General features: G+C 36.0%; 1 protein-coding gene across 1 annotated transcript; it reads left to right on the top strand.

The window, feature by feature from the left end:
* The first annotated feature begins 10,866 nt into the window (after positions 1 to 10,866).
* On the top strand, positions 10,867 to 12,553 carry LOC127136205 (uncharacterized). Its single transcript, XM_051062796.1, has 4 exons — positions 10,867 to 11,022; positions 11,145 to 11,377; positions 11,474 to 11,871; positions 11,919 to 12,553. The coding sequence occupies exons 1-4, from the start codon at positions 10,867 to 10,869 to the stop codon at positions 12,551 to 12,553; spliced, it is 1,422 nt and encodes a 473-aa protein (XP_050918753.1).
* The last annotated feature ends 1,978 nt before the right edge of the window (positions 12,554 to 14,531 follow it).

Raw genomic sequence — 14,531 nt, 5'->3', positions numbered from 1 at the left:
GGAAAAGAGAAACAACAATTGTATTCCTAGGGCATACGTGGCAGCAATCTGCATTTGGAAGGAGAATCGGTGTGAAAGGATAAGATCAAAGGCGCTAGAAGAAAAAAGACACTATGTAGTACACCCACTACGCGTGCCATGCATCAAAAAGGACAAGTGTCGCCTGCACCTCTATACCATCAGTCTGCCACGATACACCTTGTCCCCCACCACTGTCTATACCTAATTTTCATGTTGTACAAATCAAAAGAAAAAGGAGGAAACTTTGTTAATTTTATCTTAGACCCGATTTGATTTATTCTCAAGTCCATCGTGTAACACCCCAAATTCGATTAATTTATTTAATTGACTTATTTAGAATTTTTATTTAATTATTTGGTGTTTGAGGTGCGTTTAAATAAAATTATGTGATCATATTTTATTAGGGTATAGTGATAATAGTATGGTGTGGTGAAAATGTAGTAGCTTGGTAGAATAATCTAAAAATAATTATAGTAATTAGCATTTTAATAATTATTATAAATAAATAGAGAAATTGGTAAAAATAAGAATTGAGTCAATTGTGTGAGTTGAGGAAAGTCGGTGGTAAGAGGAGAGAAACTAGAATTAATTTCGGCAATAATAATAATTAGACAAGAGTAATTAGATTACTATAAATTCTAAAAGTTGTGAGAAACTAGGTTTTGAATGAACTTGTACAGTACGTGAAAATAAGAGGCTAATGAAACAAGAAAAATTGGAAGGTGTAGCGGGGTATTCGTTACCTTTAGATTTATTGACTAAATCAAAAGTAAATCATACAATTCGAGTCACCACCGCACTTCTACTTATCCAAAGGAAAGGTTAGAAAGCGAACAAAAATCGAGAAGTTTTATCAAATCAAAAACTAATAAAAATGTCATAGATCTGGGTAAGGGGGTTGGTTATGCAATGGGAAGGTTTTAAGCACCCAAAACAGCCTTAGTACTTTAAGGGAGCCCTTTTTACAAATGTTGTAAGGTAGGTTGGTATTTGTGAAAATATTTGTGCAAACATGATTGGGGAGATGAGGAAAGAATATACAAGTTATTTACAATTTGTGTTTGAATGGATAAACCCATTGCCTACGTACCATCTTAAAAAGGTAGGATCAAAACCTCGTAGTTCGGGGTAAAAATCTCAAAAGAAGTTGGTGAATTGATTGGTCAAAAGCCTTAAGGTCTTTTGTTATCAAAGGGAGAAAACTCAACCTAAAACCACAAATCCACCATGTGAGGAGAGCTTCAACATGCTAGTGAGGGGTTAACCCTATAATAAGCATGGAAGACTTATAGTCCATCACTAAGGATATAGGTGAGCATTATATCAACCTCTAGGATAAATCAAACCTAATAGCTAATGTTTATGAAAAGCTTTAACACAAATGGTCATTGGAACCACAAAAACAATTGAATGAGTTGTATTTACAAATGAAAAGTATTTACAAAATAAAGGTCAAAGTTGACTTAGGATTTAATTCAAAATAAGTGTTATGAAAAATCAAAGGCATAGTGCCTAAGTTTCTAATTTTTGGAAACAATGTTAATGTTAGCATAAAAAGTTTGGCTTGGGTTAGAGTGGAGAGAAGAAGAGAAGGGCTAGGTCCTAAACATGCAAAGATGAGGGAAGAGAAATAAAACCACTTGGAGTTCCCTTCTTGAGATCATAAAGATGATCCAAGTTGCTCCCTTTCCTTTAGAATTAGCAAGCAATAAGCAAATAACTCAAGCAATCAAGCAAACAATCAATCAAGCTCCTAGGAATCTTCCAATTGGCTTTGTGTCTTTGATTTTGGATGCTCATGACAATGGCTCTTCTAATTGGCTCAAGTTTAGGGTCCCTAGCACGCAAGAACACACAAATCAAAAAGTTCCACAATGCAATAGAAAGAATGGACAAGAGTGAGTTTAGAATTAGGATCCTTTCAATGTCTTCAAGATTAAGCACTCTAAAGGAATAAGGCCTAGTTACTCTTTGACAATTTTAGCATTCTAAAGGCATGAGGCCTAGTTACTCTTCAAACTCCATTAGCATAGGTAAGGTCCTAAAATCTAAGTCCTTTCTCCATTTGCATTGGGTTCACACAAACAAAACAAACACAATAGTATATACACAATAATGTGCTCAAGTGAGCAAAAGGCAAATTGCATTAACATAAACATGAGCTCAAGTGAGCAAAGGGCAAAGGCAAATGAATTAATGTACAAGAAATTAAATTGCATTAAAGTAAATTGCAAGAATTAAATGCTTGAATTAAAAGTTAGTAATTAGTAGTTAGTGTTAGTGTGTCATAAGGCAATTTAGCGCTATGTTAAGCAATCGTAAGTGGACTAATGTAGTAGTCACACCTATCTGAGGTCGGTCAATAAAACTATAGGCAACAAACACAAGTTAGAGACCATGACTAGTAAGCCAAGCTCCTACAACTTGCCATGCCAAAAGAAAAGAAGAATGATCTTGTATGGATTTAGGTTTTTTGCTTGACCAAGAAGCAACCTATCTCTAATTCAAAGCAATTCACTTGATCTTTGATCAAGATGAATTTGATTTGAATCAAAGAAGGTTAAGCCCCTCATATGTCAAGGCTAACCATCAATCATTAACTCATTGATCAAAAAGAATAAAAAAAGAAGAAGAAGAAGAAATGGAAATGTACATAATTGAAATTCAAATGACATAAGCAAAATACATTGACCAAATATGAAATGAATCAACATCAATTAATGGTAAACAGAAGTGAGATGAAGCTTAGAAGTCAAGAAACAATAAAAATATTTTTGGAATTTTTTGGAATTAAAATAATACTTGAATTAAAATAACAAATAAAGGTAAAACTTCAAATCCAATTCAAATCAACTTGGAAAAGTCCAATTGGATCATCCTAAGTTCAACATGGTCAAACAAGGTTTAACAAAAAATTTCATCATTTTTAGAAACCATAAACTAATTTTAAACAATTAAAAATGAAGAAAATATAACATAATTGAACTAAAATCTCAAATAAATCTCAAATCAATTAAGAAATTGATGAGAATATTTTTCATAGATTCATCATCATTCAAAGATGTTAAGAAAATATTTTTGGCATTTTTGAATATTGGAAACTATTTTAAATGAATTAAAAATAACCAGAAAAGAGAAAATTCACAAAAAATATTAAATGGACTCATAAAAAGTATTAAAAATCATTTTCAGAAACTAGAATTAAAAGGGGAATATTGCAATTGGTCCCATATTTTTTGGATTAAAAATGAAGAAGTTATGAATTTTTGAAATAAAACGGAATTAAAGAAAATAGAATGGAAAATCAGAAATTGGAAAAAACAGGGAGCGTCTGATCTTGCCTCATTAAATGACGTGGCTAATCAGAAGGCTGGGAGACGCGCACACATGGTGTACTTGAGTCAACAACATCACACATGGCATTAATGAAAGTCATAACATTCAAAGGACCATATCAGATCAGAAGCCAAAGATCCAAGGGCTGGGAACTCAGCCACGTGGGGACGGTGGTGGAAACCACCGTCTTCTCCGGCGAGCTTCACAGTTTCGGCCAGAAATTGCAGGTTCTCAAATCTTCACCAAAATGCACGATCTATATATCTTTAGAAAGCTGGGGTGATGTACATCACCCCTGTGCCATTGGTTTCCACTCAAGATCTCTATAGAGAGAGAAATCTGAGATGGAAATTTATGGTGTTCATACTGAACTTGCTCAATTCATGAAATTAAATGCACAGATCAATTGCCTCTCACATGAGGACTTCAGAGGTACCAACAAACACAAGAAATGATCAGTATTTAGGGAGTTTCGAATCAAAAAAGTTTGAACAACAACCTTTGAAGTGCAGCTTTACAAGACCTGATCCACTCCAATTCTTTGATGCAGTGTGTTCTTGAGGTTGCAAGGAAGCACGATTTAGGAATTGAAGTTCAATGATCAACCAAGGAAGTTCAAAATTGAACTTGAAAATTGAAAGAGAAAAGCAAAATTCCTTTTAATGGAGGTTGGGATTTTACTTCTGTAGCAACTCAGGCGCCTTGAGGTTGGATTTTGAAGAGGAATGGAGCTTCTATTTATAGCCCATCATGATGCAAGCAATGAAATACTCATGTGCGTGTGAAGTTAGGTCCTGCATGCATGGGCCTGTACAGGCGCATGGGAGGCCCAAGTGCAATTGCAAATGCAAGATGAAATGCAAGTGAGGTGTTTTGGACGTGCAGATTTGATTGAATTGGCTTGTGCATGGAGTTTTGATATGTTATGCATAATTGACCCAAAAACTTCTCCTCTTCGAAAATGCCTCTTGCCAAATTGAAACGTAGACATGTGGGTAATGGTTGGAAAGGTCTTGACATGAGTAACAAATGTTATGTTGAACAAAAATCTATTTGGTGTTGGGAAATTTATGAAAACAGACCATGAAGTTCAATGTGCAAAACATGTGTATGAGAATTTTGCCAAAATGGACCAACTTCAAGCCCTTATGTTTCAATGATGCAGCCTCAAATGACAAAACCTTTAACATATAAGTTGTAGGTATTTTCAATAGAATAAATTTGGACTTAAATTTTGCATCATTTGGATTTTTTATGAGAAAGTTATGGGCACTTGAAGTTGGACTTTTTCAAGATTCAATGGCTTTGGTCCAAAGTGACCTATAATGTTTTGTATTATCACATGTGTTTCTTTTAGGATTATGAAATTCTGTCCAACATAACAATTGAAGTAGACATCTTAAAATTTCCAATTAATTTGATCCCACCTTAAAATCATGAAAAATGAAGGATCTAGGTCCTTGGGAAGTTGACCCAAAATTAGGGTTTCAATCAAAATGACCTATAACGTTTTGAAATGGATGATGACCTTCCAAGTTTCAAATGTATTTTTTATGAACATGAAAGTTGTTCATATAGTTCTTAAGAACATGTTTTATCTTGGGTTCATCCTCATTTGACAAACACATCAAAAGTTAAGTCTTAGTGGATTTTAAAATAGTTAGATGAATTGACTGATCAACTTCTCAAGTCCAAACTTCAAACCTTGATGAATTGATGATCGAGGAAACTCACATAGGCTCATATATGAATAAAATGATAAATGAAAGAACTTCCCTTGATTGTATTTGATCATGGGTTGAGGTTGCTTCATGAGCAAGGCACAGTCAATGCATAGTTGAGTTAGGGTTTCCTTGGGAAACAATCCTCAAGCCCCTTGGTTTATCTTGATCAAATTGACAAATTGAGATACTTGGGAGGCATATATTGTTGGTGTAAGCCCTAGAGGCCAATACTTTTGGTACTTGTATCGAATTATTTATTAATAATGAAAGGCATTTTCTTTATTATGGTTGATTAATAAAGTCCCTAGAATAGATAGTCCGTTTAATGTATTAAGTGTGACTTAATCATGAGAACACATTAAACATGAGGGCACTATTCTTAAAATATCAGTGGTCGAGCTTTAATGTGAAGTGGGATAACATTAAAGCATTAAGACTATTATGTTTGTAGACTGATGATCACATCTCATGGATCATGGATAAAGAGTTATCAAGTCTTAAACATAGGTATGAATAGTAGGAGTAATATTTATACCGAATTGACCCGCTATGAGAATACTATATAGAAAGTTATGCAAAGTGTCATAAGTTATTCTCATGGTGATAATAGTGTATACCACTCTTCGACCTGAAACCACTATGGATCCTAGATGTAGAGTCGAGTGCTTTGTTGCTGATCCAACGTTGTCCGTAACTGGATAACCATAAAGACAGTTGATGGGTACTCCACAAAGCATGCTGAGGGACATGAGTGTCCTAGATGGAATTTGCCCATCCTGCGTAACAGGATAAATGTCTATGGGCCCAATATTGAACTGGACAAGGATGACACGGTCTATACCTTGTGTTCAATATAGACATAAGGGCAAAGGGGTAATTATACACATAATTATTATCACAGGAGGTTTTGTCAGATCACATGACATTTTCGTGACTTGGGTAGCAGTGATGTGTTGCTAGATACCGCTCACTGTTTATTATGTTAAATTTGTGATTTAATATAATTGCCAACGCCGCGAAAATCTATAGGGTCACACGCAAAGGACGAATTGATGAGAGATAGAATAATTAAGGAACATCGTAAGGTACGGTGTACTTAAGTAGAATACGAAATATGGTAAGGTACCAAATACTTAAGTGATTTTGGCATTTTATGAGATATGGGCCAAAATGCACTTAAGTGGGCTTTTTGGCTTGAAGCCCACACAAGTGGTTCTATAAATAGAACCCCTTGGGTAGAAGCATTGTAACTCACTGAGACAGAAAACACAACTGAAGAGTTGGAATTTCGTATCTCTCTCTCACTCAAAGCCTTCATTCATAACAGCTAGCACTGCGATTGAAGGAATTCGTTCGTGTGGACTGAGTAGAGACGTTGTCATCGTTCAACGTTCGTGATCTCCCCGTGGATCTGTATCAAAGGTTTTGATCATTATCAGAGATCTGCACCAAAGGTTTGAATCGCCACAAGAGGTAACGATTCTATCACTGATCATGCCCATTCATAAGGATCACTAAATGGAGAAATTTTTAAATTCCGCTGCGCCTTGGATGGCTATTCTCCTACATATATGATGATTGAGAGCTTTGGGAACCATTGTCATGCTTGCTTTCAACTTCATCTGGCCACATCAATGAGCATGGGGGCCTCCTAGGAGCCTTGGATCACCTGATTGCTCAAGCTTCAAAACAAAACAAGTTAGTGACATACTTTTGTACTTTTAGTTAGTAAACAAAATAAGAAAAGCAATAATATACAATTCAATCATGCTTGGTGGTCTCAAACCAACTCACACAAGTCCCAACCCAGGGGTTAAGGAGCCAAGATGCTATGGTCCTTGAGGCAAATGCAATGTGCAATGATACGATGCCATGAGGGATCTTAGGGTCAAAATTAGGGTCTTACAGAAGGAAAGCTATATTTTTTAAGAGGAGGTCCATAGAAGTTGTTTGATTCACTATCGTTGCTGGAAATCTAAGGTAAGCGGGAGAAAGGGCTATCAATATACGTGTATTGCATGATGGGGTAGAAAAGAGAGGTCCTTGCTCTCGTTAGGATTCCATGCTTTGCCTCGATGAATCATTGTTATATTAGAAATCTAGATTTTTTTATTCATTATGTGTATACATGTGTTTTCTATGATTGAATTATGTTTGAATAATCATGAATATGTATGTATGAAATTATGTCATTGATCAATGTTTAATGCCCCAGTTGTGTTCATGAGTGCTGATGAAATTATTGTTAGAATTATTGACAAATTACTATGGATCATGATGAATATAAATGCTATAATATGTGATAGTTATAATAATATGATTCACTGTCAAATTCATGTTTTAGGTCTTTTGGTTTTGGAGAAAATTGATTGGGATCATGTATGGGGGTTAGGGATGAAGGTGAATGATGAACATATGTGAAAACTGGAAATTCTGGAAAAACTCACAATGTCAATCAATTGATATTCTTGGTGCAATTGATTGCATGCATCTATTTATGGAAAAATTAGCCATGATAATTGATTGTCATGCTAAAGCAATCGATTGCTCGGTTATATTTTTGGAAAACTTTGATATTGCAATCGATTGCATGTGGGAGTCAATAGATTAAATGCCTATTTTTGAAACTCAGTAGTGAAAATCCCTTGGTGACAATCGATTGTCAGCCTATGACAATCGATTGTGATCGTCCATTTTGTGAAAAAAATTGTTTTACCCTTTGTTGCATTGTCCGACGATTTTGGTTGTGACTTTCATTCTGTAAGTCTAAATGATATGCCATTCAAAGCATTCTAACACACATATCTACCTTATGATAATAATTGCTGAGATAAATTAGTTGTAGTCATGTGTCTACTGTAGGGATGTATGTGATGACATGTATGATTGATTGGCAAATTGTTGTTGTTTACCTAATGATGTGTTGATGTGTTGATGAATAAACATGATTCAATGCTTGTGAATATGAATTTAATGAATTGCCGGTGTTGTTTTGTTGATTGTCGTAACATTGTTTAATTGTTGTGTATTGTGAATTATGTTGTGCATAAATGGTGAAATATGCATGATGATTATTTTGGTGAACCTTTTGGTGATAATGCATGTTGTTGATAATCTTGCATCATGGTGTATGTATTTCATTCCAATTTTGGTCTGCTATGGTCCTATGGTGGGGATTCAGAAGCGAGTATCCGGTTCCAAATGGGAATCAGTGAACTATTACCTATGATGATGGTAACAATTTGGTGTGCTCTAGTCCATTGGCGGGGATTCAGGAGCGAGATGAACCTGAGTGTTCATAAATGGTATCACATGCATAATGAGTCAGTTGTGGAGTACGTGAGTGCGTGTTCTATTAAATTCTGTTAGGAATGTTTTGTATGATGTCAAAACTAGGATTCTTTAGCGTTTATGTACATTGGACGATATCCTCTTATTCTCTATGTACATCTTAGCACTAGGAAGCATACAAGTCGTTGGGAACATCTTTGAAAAGGTCTCATGCATTAAACATGCATAAAAAATTGTTGGTCAGGCTGACACATGCATATGATAGGTTAACACATACATAAACAGGTTCGCCTATAATAAAAATCTCAAGGCTATAGGTTGACACATCCTTGCTACAGGTCGGCACGTATACTGCAGTATTAAAGCTTGTAGCTTTTGTTTCATGTGTTGACTCCATAGGTCGACACATAGGAGGCACATGACATTGATAAGTCGACACATGACCTTCAACAGGTCAACCTATACGATGATTTTTTCCATACTTTCATATTTTCTCAAAGTCCATTGAATTCCTTTTTGCTCTCATTAACCCATGCATATATATACTTCATACATGCATCATTTTATAGTAAGGTCTCTAGAGTGAGTAAAACCTACATGAATTCAGAATTTCAAAGCATCTCATCATCTTCAATTCAATCTATGCATAAACATAATAAAACTACACATAATCATTTTTTGATTATGTGCCATCTAGATTAGGATTGAAAACGTCCAATTAGGTTTGTTGTAACGAGAATATAGGGTTGAGATCTTGGAGGGATTCAAATCAGAAAACCGAGGTGGGGTTTTCCTTCAATATCTTTAGCGTTTGAAGGTTTTGGAAAAGATTGCGCAATTCGTATCCGATCGAGTGAAAGCCTTAGGACTAGGTTTGTCGTGCAATGGAGTAGCGTGAAACGGTGGATCCTTTTAACAAATCTTGGGTTCAACAAGTGTGCGCTTGGGATTAATACATCTGGATGAAAGCCTTGAGACAATAAGGTCGTGCAAGGAAGTAGCAAGAACGGGTGAATTGAAGCGACATTCTAGTTACATGATCATGTGCTTGGGATTAATCCAGTCGAGTGAAAGCCTTGGGACAAGGGGTGCCTTGCAATGAAGTAGCAACAACAGGTGAATTGAAGTGGCATTGTTAGGTACTTGATCAAGATTGATCAAGGTTTTTGGAGGTGCTAGAGTCAAGAACAAACTTAGGATTTGTGGGATTTGATCTCTCATCTCTTGTATACATACATTTGCAAAGTAAGACTTATTATAATAATATCTCAATTCGAATTTGAATTAAGGGCAGACGTACCCATAGAGAGGTCGATTGGAAACTTCCTAAACAAATCCTTATGTACTCTCTCTCTCTCTCTCTCTCTCTCTCTCTCTTTTATTTTTCGATTTACAAATTGTCGATTGCTTTGATCACTGGATCAACATAGTTTGGATCATAATTTTGATTACATTTTGAATCTTGTGTTTGTTGTATTGATCACTAACCATTTGGATGTGATTGGATTTCTTAGAACGACAAACACCATATAAAATTCCAAACTTTGTTTTTCGCACACCAAGTGTTCGATAAATTGTTTGACTTAGTTTTTTGTGTGTGGATATCATTGGAGATATACTCTTACTATTGTAGAGTATTCAATTAGTTGTGCTTAATTGTTGTTGATTGACTTGTGGATTATTATCATAACATTGACACCTTTACGCATATCCCATCTATTCAATAGTAGGTTCGGTTAGACGATTTTTGATCCAGGAAATATTTGAAACTTGCTTCCGCATCATAAATTTTTAACTTGGGATCTCCCCCCTCCTCCTCTAGATCTAGGCCTATCGTATAACAGAGTACATTGCATACATGTTTGCATATGTAGTTGATTGTTCATGATGTTGTTGATTTGTCGAGAATATGTACATGTTGTTATGAATGGGTGTGAGATTTTATTGTTGTTGATCATGTAATGAATGTGTTCTTTACACTATTTATATTGAATGTTGCCCTTTTTGCTTCATGTTGTCCACCATGTACATCTTGCAGATACTCAAGAGTGATCATTGTTGTTATATCTTGGAAGGTGGCTTGTTGGAGTTACTCTTCGCTTTTATTTTATTTGCCTTATAGTACATTAGTGGTTTATTGCTCTAATCGTGTAACATCTGGGAAAGGAGTTATTATGTTTTTGAAGTTGATGTTATTTTGTTATTTTGGAGGTTATAACTTATATATGAAGTTATTATGAAAATTGTTTTTCTGTTGCATAGTTTCAATAATTTTGATATGTTTTTGAAGGATTATCGTTGGTGACACCTTAAATTCTTGAGTAATTTTTTATTTATAAGTTTCGGGGTTTAGGGTGTTACATAGTGGTATCAGAGCAGGTTGGTCCGTCCAAACAGGTTTTGTAATGATGTATAGTCCCTAGTATGTGACATGTGTGTGTACATTATTGATGTGTTGTTTCTTCTAATGCATGTTTGATGGTGTGCATAATGGATGGAAGAAACAATTGTGTTATTGCTAATGCTTTTGAGTCAGTGGCTTAGGGGCTGCATGGACAGTAAAATCAGGCTGGTGATGAGTTTCGTGGCTTGGGAAAAATTCCAAGGAATCACCCACCGAACTTCAAGGGGTGATCGAGAGGATGCTCAGGTGTGGCTTAGAGAAGTCAATAGATTTTTAGAGTGATGGTTTTTATTGAGGAACATAAAGTATTGTTTAGAACTCACATGTTGTCTGAGGAAGCTGAAGACTGACATGACAATGCACGCCAGAGGCTAGAAGTTATTGGTGCTGAGATCACCTGGGTTGTGTTTAGAGTGAAATTCCTTGACAAGTACTTCCCTGAGGATGTGTGTAACAAGAAGGAGATTGAATTCCTTGAGCTTAAGCAAGGAAACATGATCGTTGTTGAGTATACTGCAAAGTTTGAGGAACTTGTGAAGTTCTATCCACATTACAATGGTGCGGCTATGAATGGGTCGAAGCACATTAAGTTTGAGAACGGGTTATGACCTGAGATTAAGCAAGGCATTGGCTATCAGAAAATTTGCAGGTTCCATATGCTAGTGAATAAGTGTAGGATTTATGATGAGGACTACAGGGCTTGTTCCACTCCTCACAAAAGTGTTAGTGATAAGAAGGGAAAGAATCAATATAGGGGGAAACCGTATAGTACTCCCACTAACAAAGGGAGGCAGATAGCTGCAAATGAGAAAAATACAAGTTGGCGAGAGACTCCCGTTACTGTCAAGTGCTTCAAGTCTGGTGAGTTGGGCCACCATGCTAATGAGTGGAAGAATAATGTTTTGGGGTGCTTCAAATGTGGAAAGACATGTCATTGTATTGCAGATTGCAAGAGTGTTTGCCCTACTTGTTATAACAGTGGAGAACAGGGACACATCAATGCTAATTGTCAGAAACTGAAGAAGGCACAGTCTAGAGGGAAGGTCTATGCTTTGTTAGGGTTAGAGACTACTAGCGATGACCATTTTATTCGAGGTACGTGTTTTATTAATGGTTTACGTTGATTGCTATTATTGACACAGATGAAACACATTCGTTTATTTCGCTTGATTGTGTTGAGAGGTATGGTTTGAAATTGTCTTCCATGGATGGAAATATGATTGTTGATACCTTGACTTTAGGTACGGTAACCACTTTGTGGGTTTGTCAGAATTGTCCACTTACTATTTATGGTAAGAATTTTGGGATGGATTTAGTATGTCTACCTTTGAGGAATCTCGATGTTATCCTTGGAATGAACTGGTTGGAGTTCAACCATGTTCACATCAATTATTTCAATAAGACAGTGTCATTTCCAGAGTTTGATGCATGTGATGATTTATTCGTGTTTGCTAAGCAAGTGGATGAGTTCGAGAAGGATGATATTGCATTATTTATGATATTAGCTTCTATGAAGGATGAAAGCAAAGTTGTGATTGGTGAGTTTCTAGTGGCGTGTGATTTTCCAAAAGTGTTTACTAATGATATCAGTGGTTTGTCGACGGAGCGTGAGGTAGGGTTTGCAATAGACTTAGTACCTAGTACTAGTCTGGTGTCGATGGCTCCTTATAGAATGTTTACTTCAGAATTGGGTGAACTGAAGAAACAATTAGAAGATCTTCTTGCAAAAAAGTTTGTTCGGCCGAGTGATTCATCGTGGGGTGCATCGTGTTGCTAGTGAAAAAGAAATATGGTAGTATGAGATTGTGTGTTGACTATCGATAACTGAATAAGGTGACTATCAAGAACAAGTATCCACTTTTGAGGATTGATGATTTGAAGGATCAGTTAGTAGATGTTTGTGTGTTTATCAAGATTAATTTGTGTTTGAATTATCATCAGATTCGTGTGAAGCAGGAAGATATTCCGAAGACTGCTTTTAGAATGAGGTACGATCATTACGAATATTTAGTGATGACATTTGGCGTGTCTAATGCACCTGGAGTGTTCAAGGAGTACATGAATAGAATATTCCATCCGTACTTGGATTAGTTTGTGGTTGTGTTCATCAACGGCATCTTGATATATTCGAATTCTGATGAAGAGCATTGAGCATCTGAGAGTTGTGTTGCAGAGTTTGAAAGAGAAGAATTTGTATGCAAAGTTGTCCAAGTGCGAATTCTGGTTGCGAGAAGTGAGTTTGCTTGGTCATATGACTTCGAGTGGTGGTATTATTGTTGATCCTTCGAAGTTAGGCGTTCTGTTGTAATGGGAGACTCCAAAGTCTGTTATGGAGATCAGAAGTTTTCTTGGTTTGGCTGGTTACTATAGGAAGATTGTTGAAAGATTTTAGAAGTAATCTTTTTCGTTGACTCAGTTGACTCAAAAAGGTTAAGTCTGTGTTTGAGATGTGTATTACGAAGAGAGTCTTCAAGAACTCAAGAAGAAGTTGGCGTCTGCTCCAGTTTTGGTTTTTTTGAATCCGAGTGAGTCATTTGTGGTGTATTGTGATGCTTCTAAGATGGGTTTAGGCGGTGTGTTGATGCTGAATGGTTAGGTTATGACTTACGCTTTTAGACAGTTGAGGGTTCATGAAAGGAATTATCCAACGCATGATCTAGAGTTGGCAGTTGTGGTATTTGTGTTGAAGATTTTGCTCCAGATTTGAAGTGTTCAAGGATCACAAGAGTTTGAAGTATATATTTGATCAGAAGGAGTTGAATATGAGGTAGAGGAGATGGCTTGAGTTTCTGAAGGATTATGATTTTGGCTTGAGTTTCTGAAGGATTATGATTTTGGCTTGAGTTACCATCTGGGTAAGGTCAGTGTCGTAGCTGATGCGTTGAGCAGGAAGTCGTTGCGTATGTCGATGTTGATGGTTCGAGAGTTGGAATTGATTAAGAAATTTAGAGACATGAGTTTGGTATGTGAAGAGACTCCTAATACTGTGAATTTGGGTATGTTGAAGTTGGCCAGTGGTATCCTGGAAGAGATCAGAGAAGGTCAGAAGATTGATGTGGGATCGGTTGACCAACTTGTGTTGATCAATCAAGGTAAGAGTGGTGAGCTCAGAATTGATGAGAATAGTGTGATGAGGTTCAGAGACAGGGTTTGTGTATGAAATGTACATGGGCTTAAGAAGATTATTCTTGAGGAAGGTCATCGAAGCGGTTTGAGTATTCAACCAGCTACGACATTTAAGTCTTGTGGAACAAGCGCCAGATTGTTGCATTTTAACAGAATCTTTGGAGAAGATTCAGTTATGTTTTATTGCTATTGGTTTAGAAATATGATTATATGATTAGTTGAACAACTATGAAGATCAAATCATATTTAAAATAAATTTTAATTTTAATTTGTAACAAACCAAATCAGATCTTTTTGTTGGAGATATTCAAGGAGCAACTCAAATATTCAACAGATTGTGCAAAGATTTTGGACGAAAATAACTACATATCCACAAGGAAAAAACCCTGAGTTATTTTTCTATATAAGGAGCTCAAACCTACATTGAAAAATAAGCATTCACATTTAAGATTTTAGAGTGATGAGGTTTACAAGAGTCATTGTTATGTACACCTATATGTTTCAGTAAATTTGCATAGAAGGTTTGTCTAGTTGAGTTGTAAATTCAACATTGTTATGTACACCTCTATATTTTAGTAACTTTGCATAGATGGTTTGTCTAGTTGAGTTGTAAATTCAACATTTTTATG

The sequence above is a fragment of the Lathyrus oleraceus genome, chromosome 4, assembly GCF_024323335.1.
Source record: "Lathyrus oleraceus cultivar Zhongwan6 chromosome 4, CAAS_Psat_ZW6_1.0, whole genome shotgun sequence".
Taxonomy (NCBI): domain Eukaryota; kingdom Viridiplantae; phylum Streptophyta; class Magnoliopsida; order Fabales; family Fabaceae; genus Lathyrus; species Lathyrus oleraceus.
The sequence above is the reverse complement of the archived record's forward strand: the minus strand, read 5'-3'. Positions and strand labels throughout refer to the sequence as shown.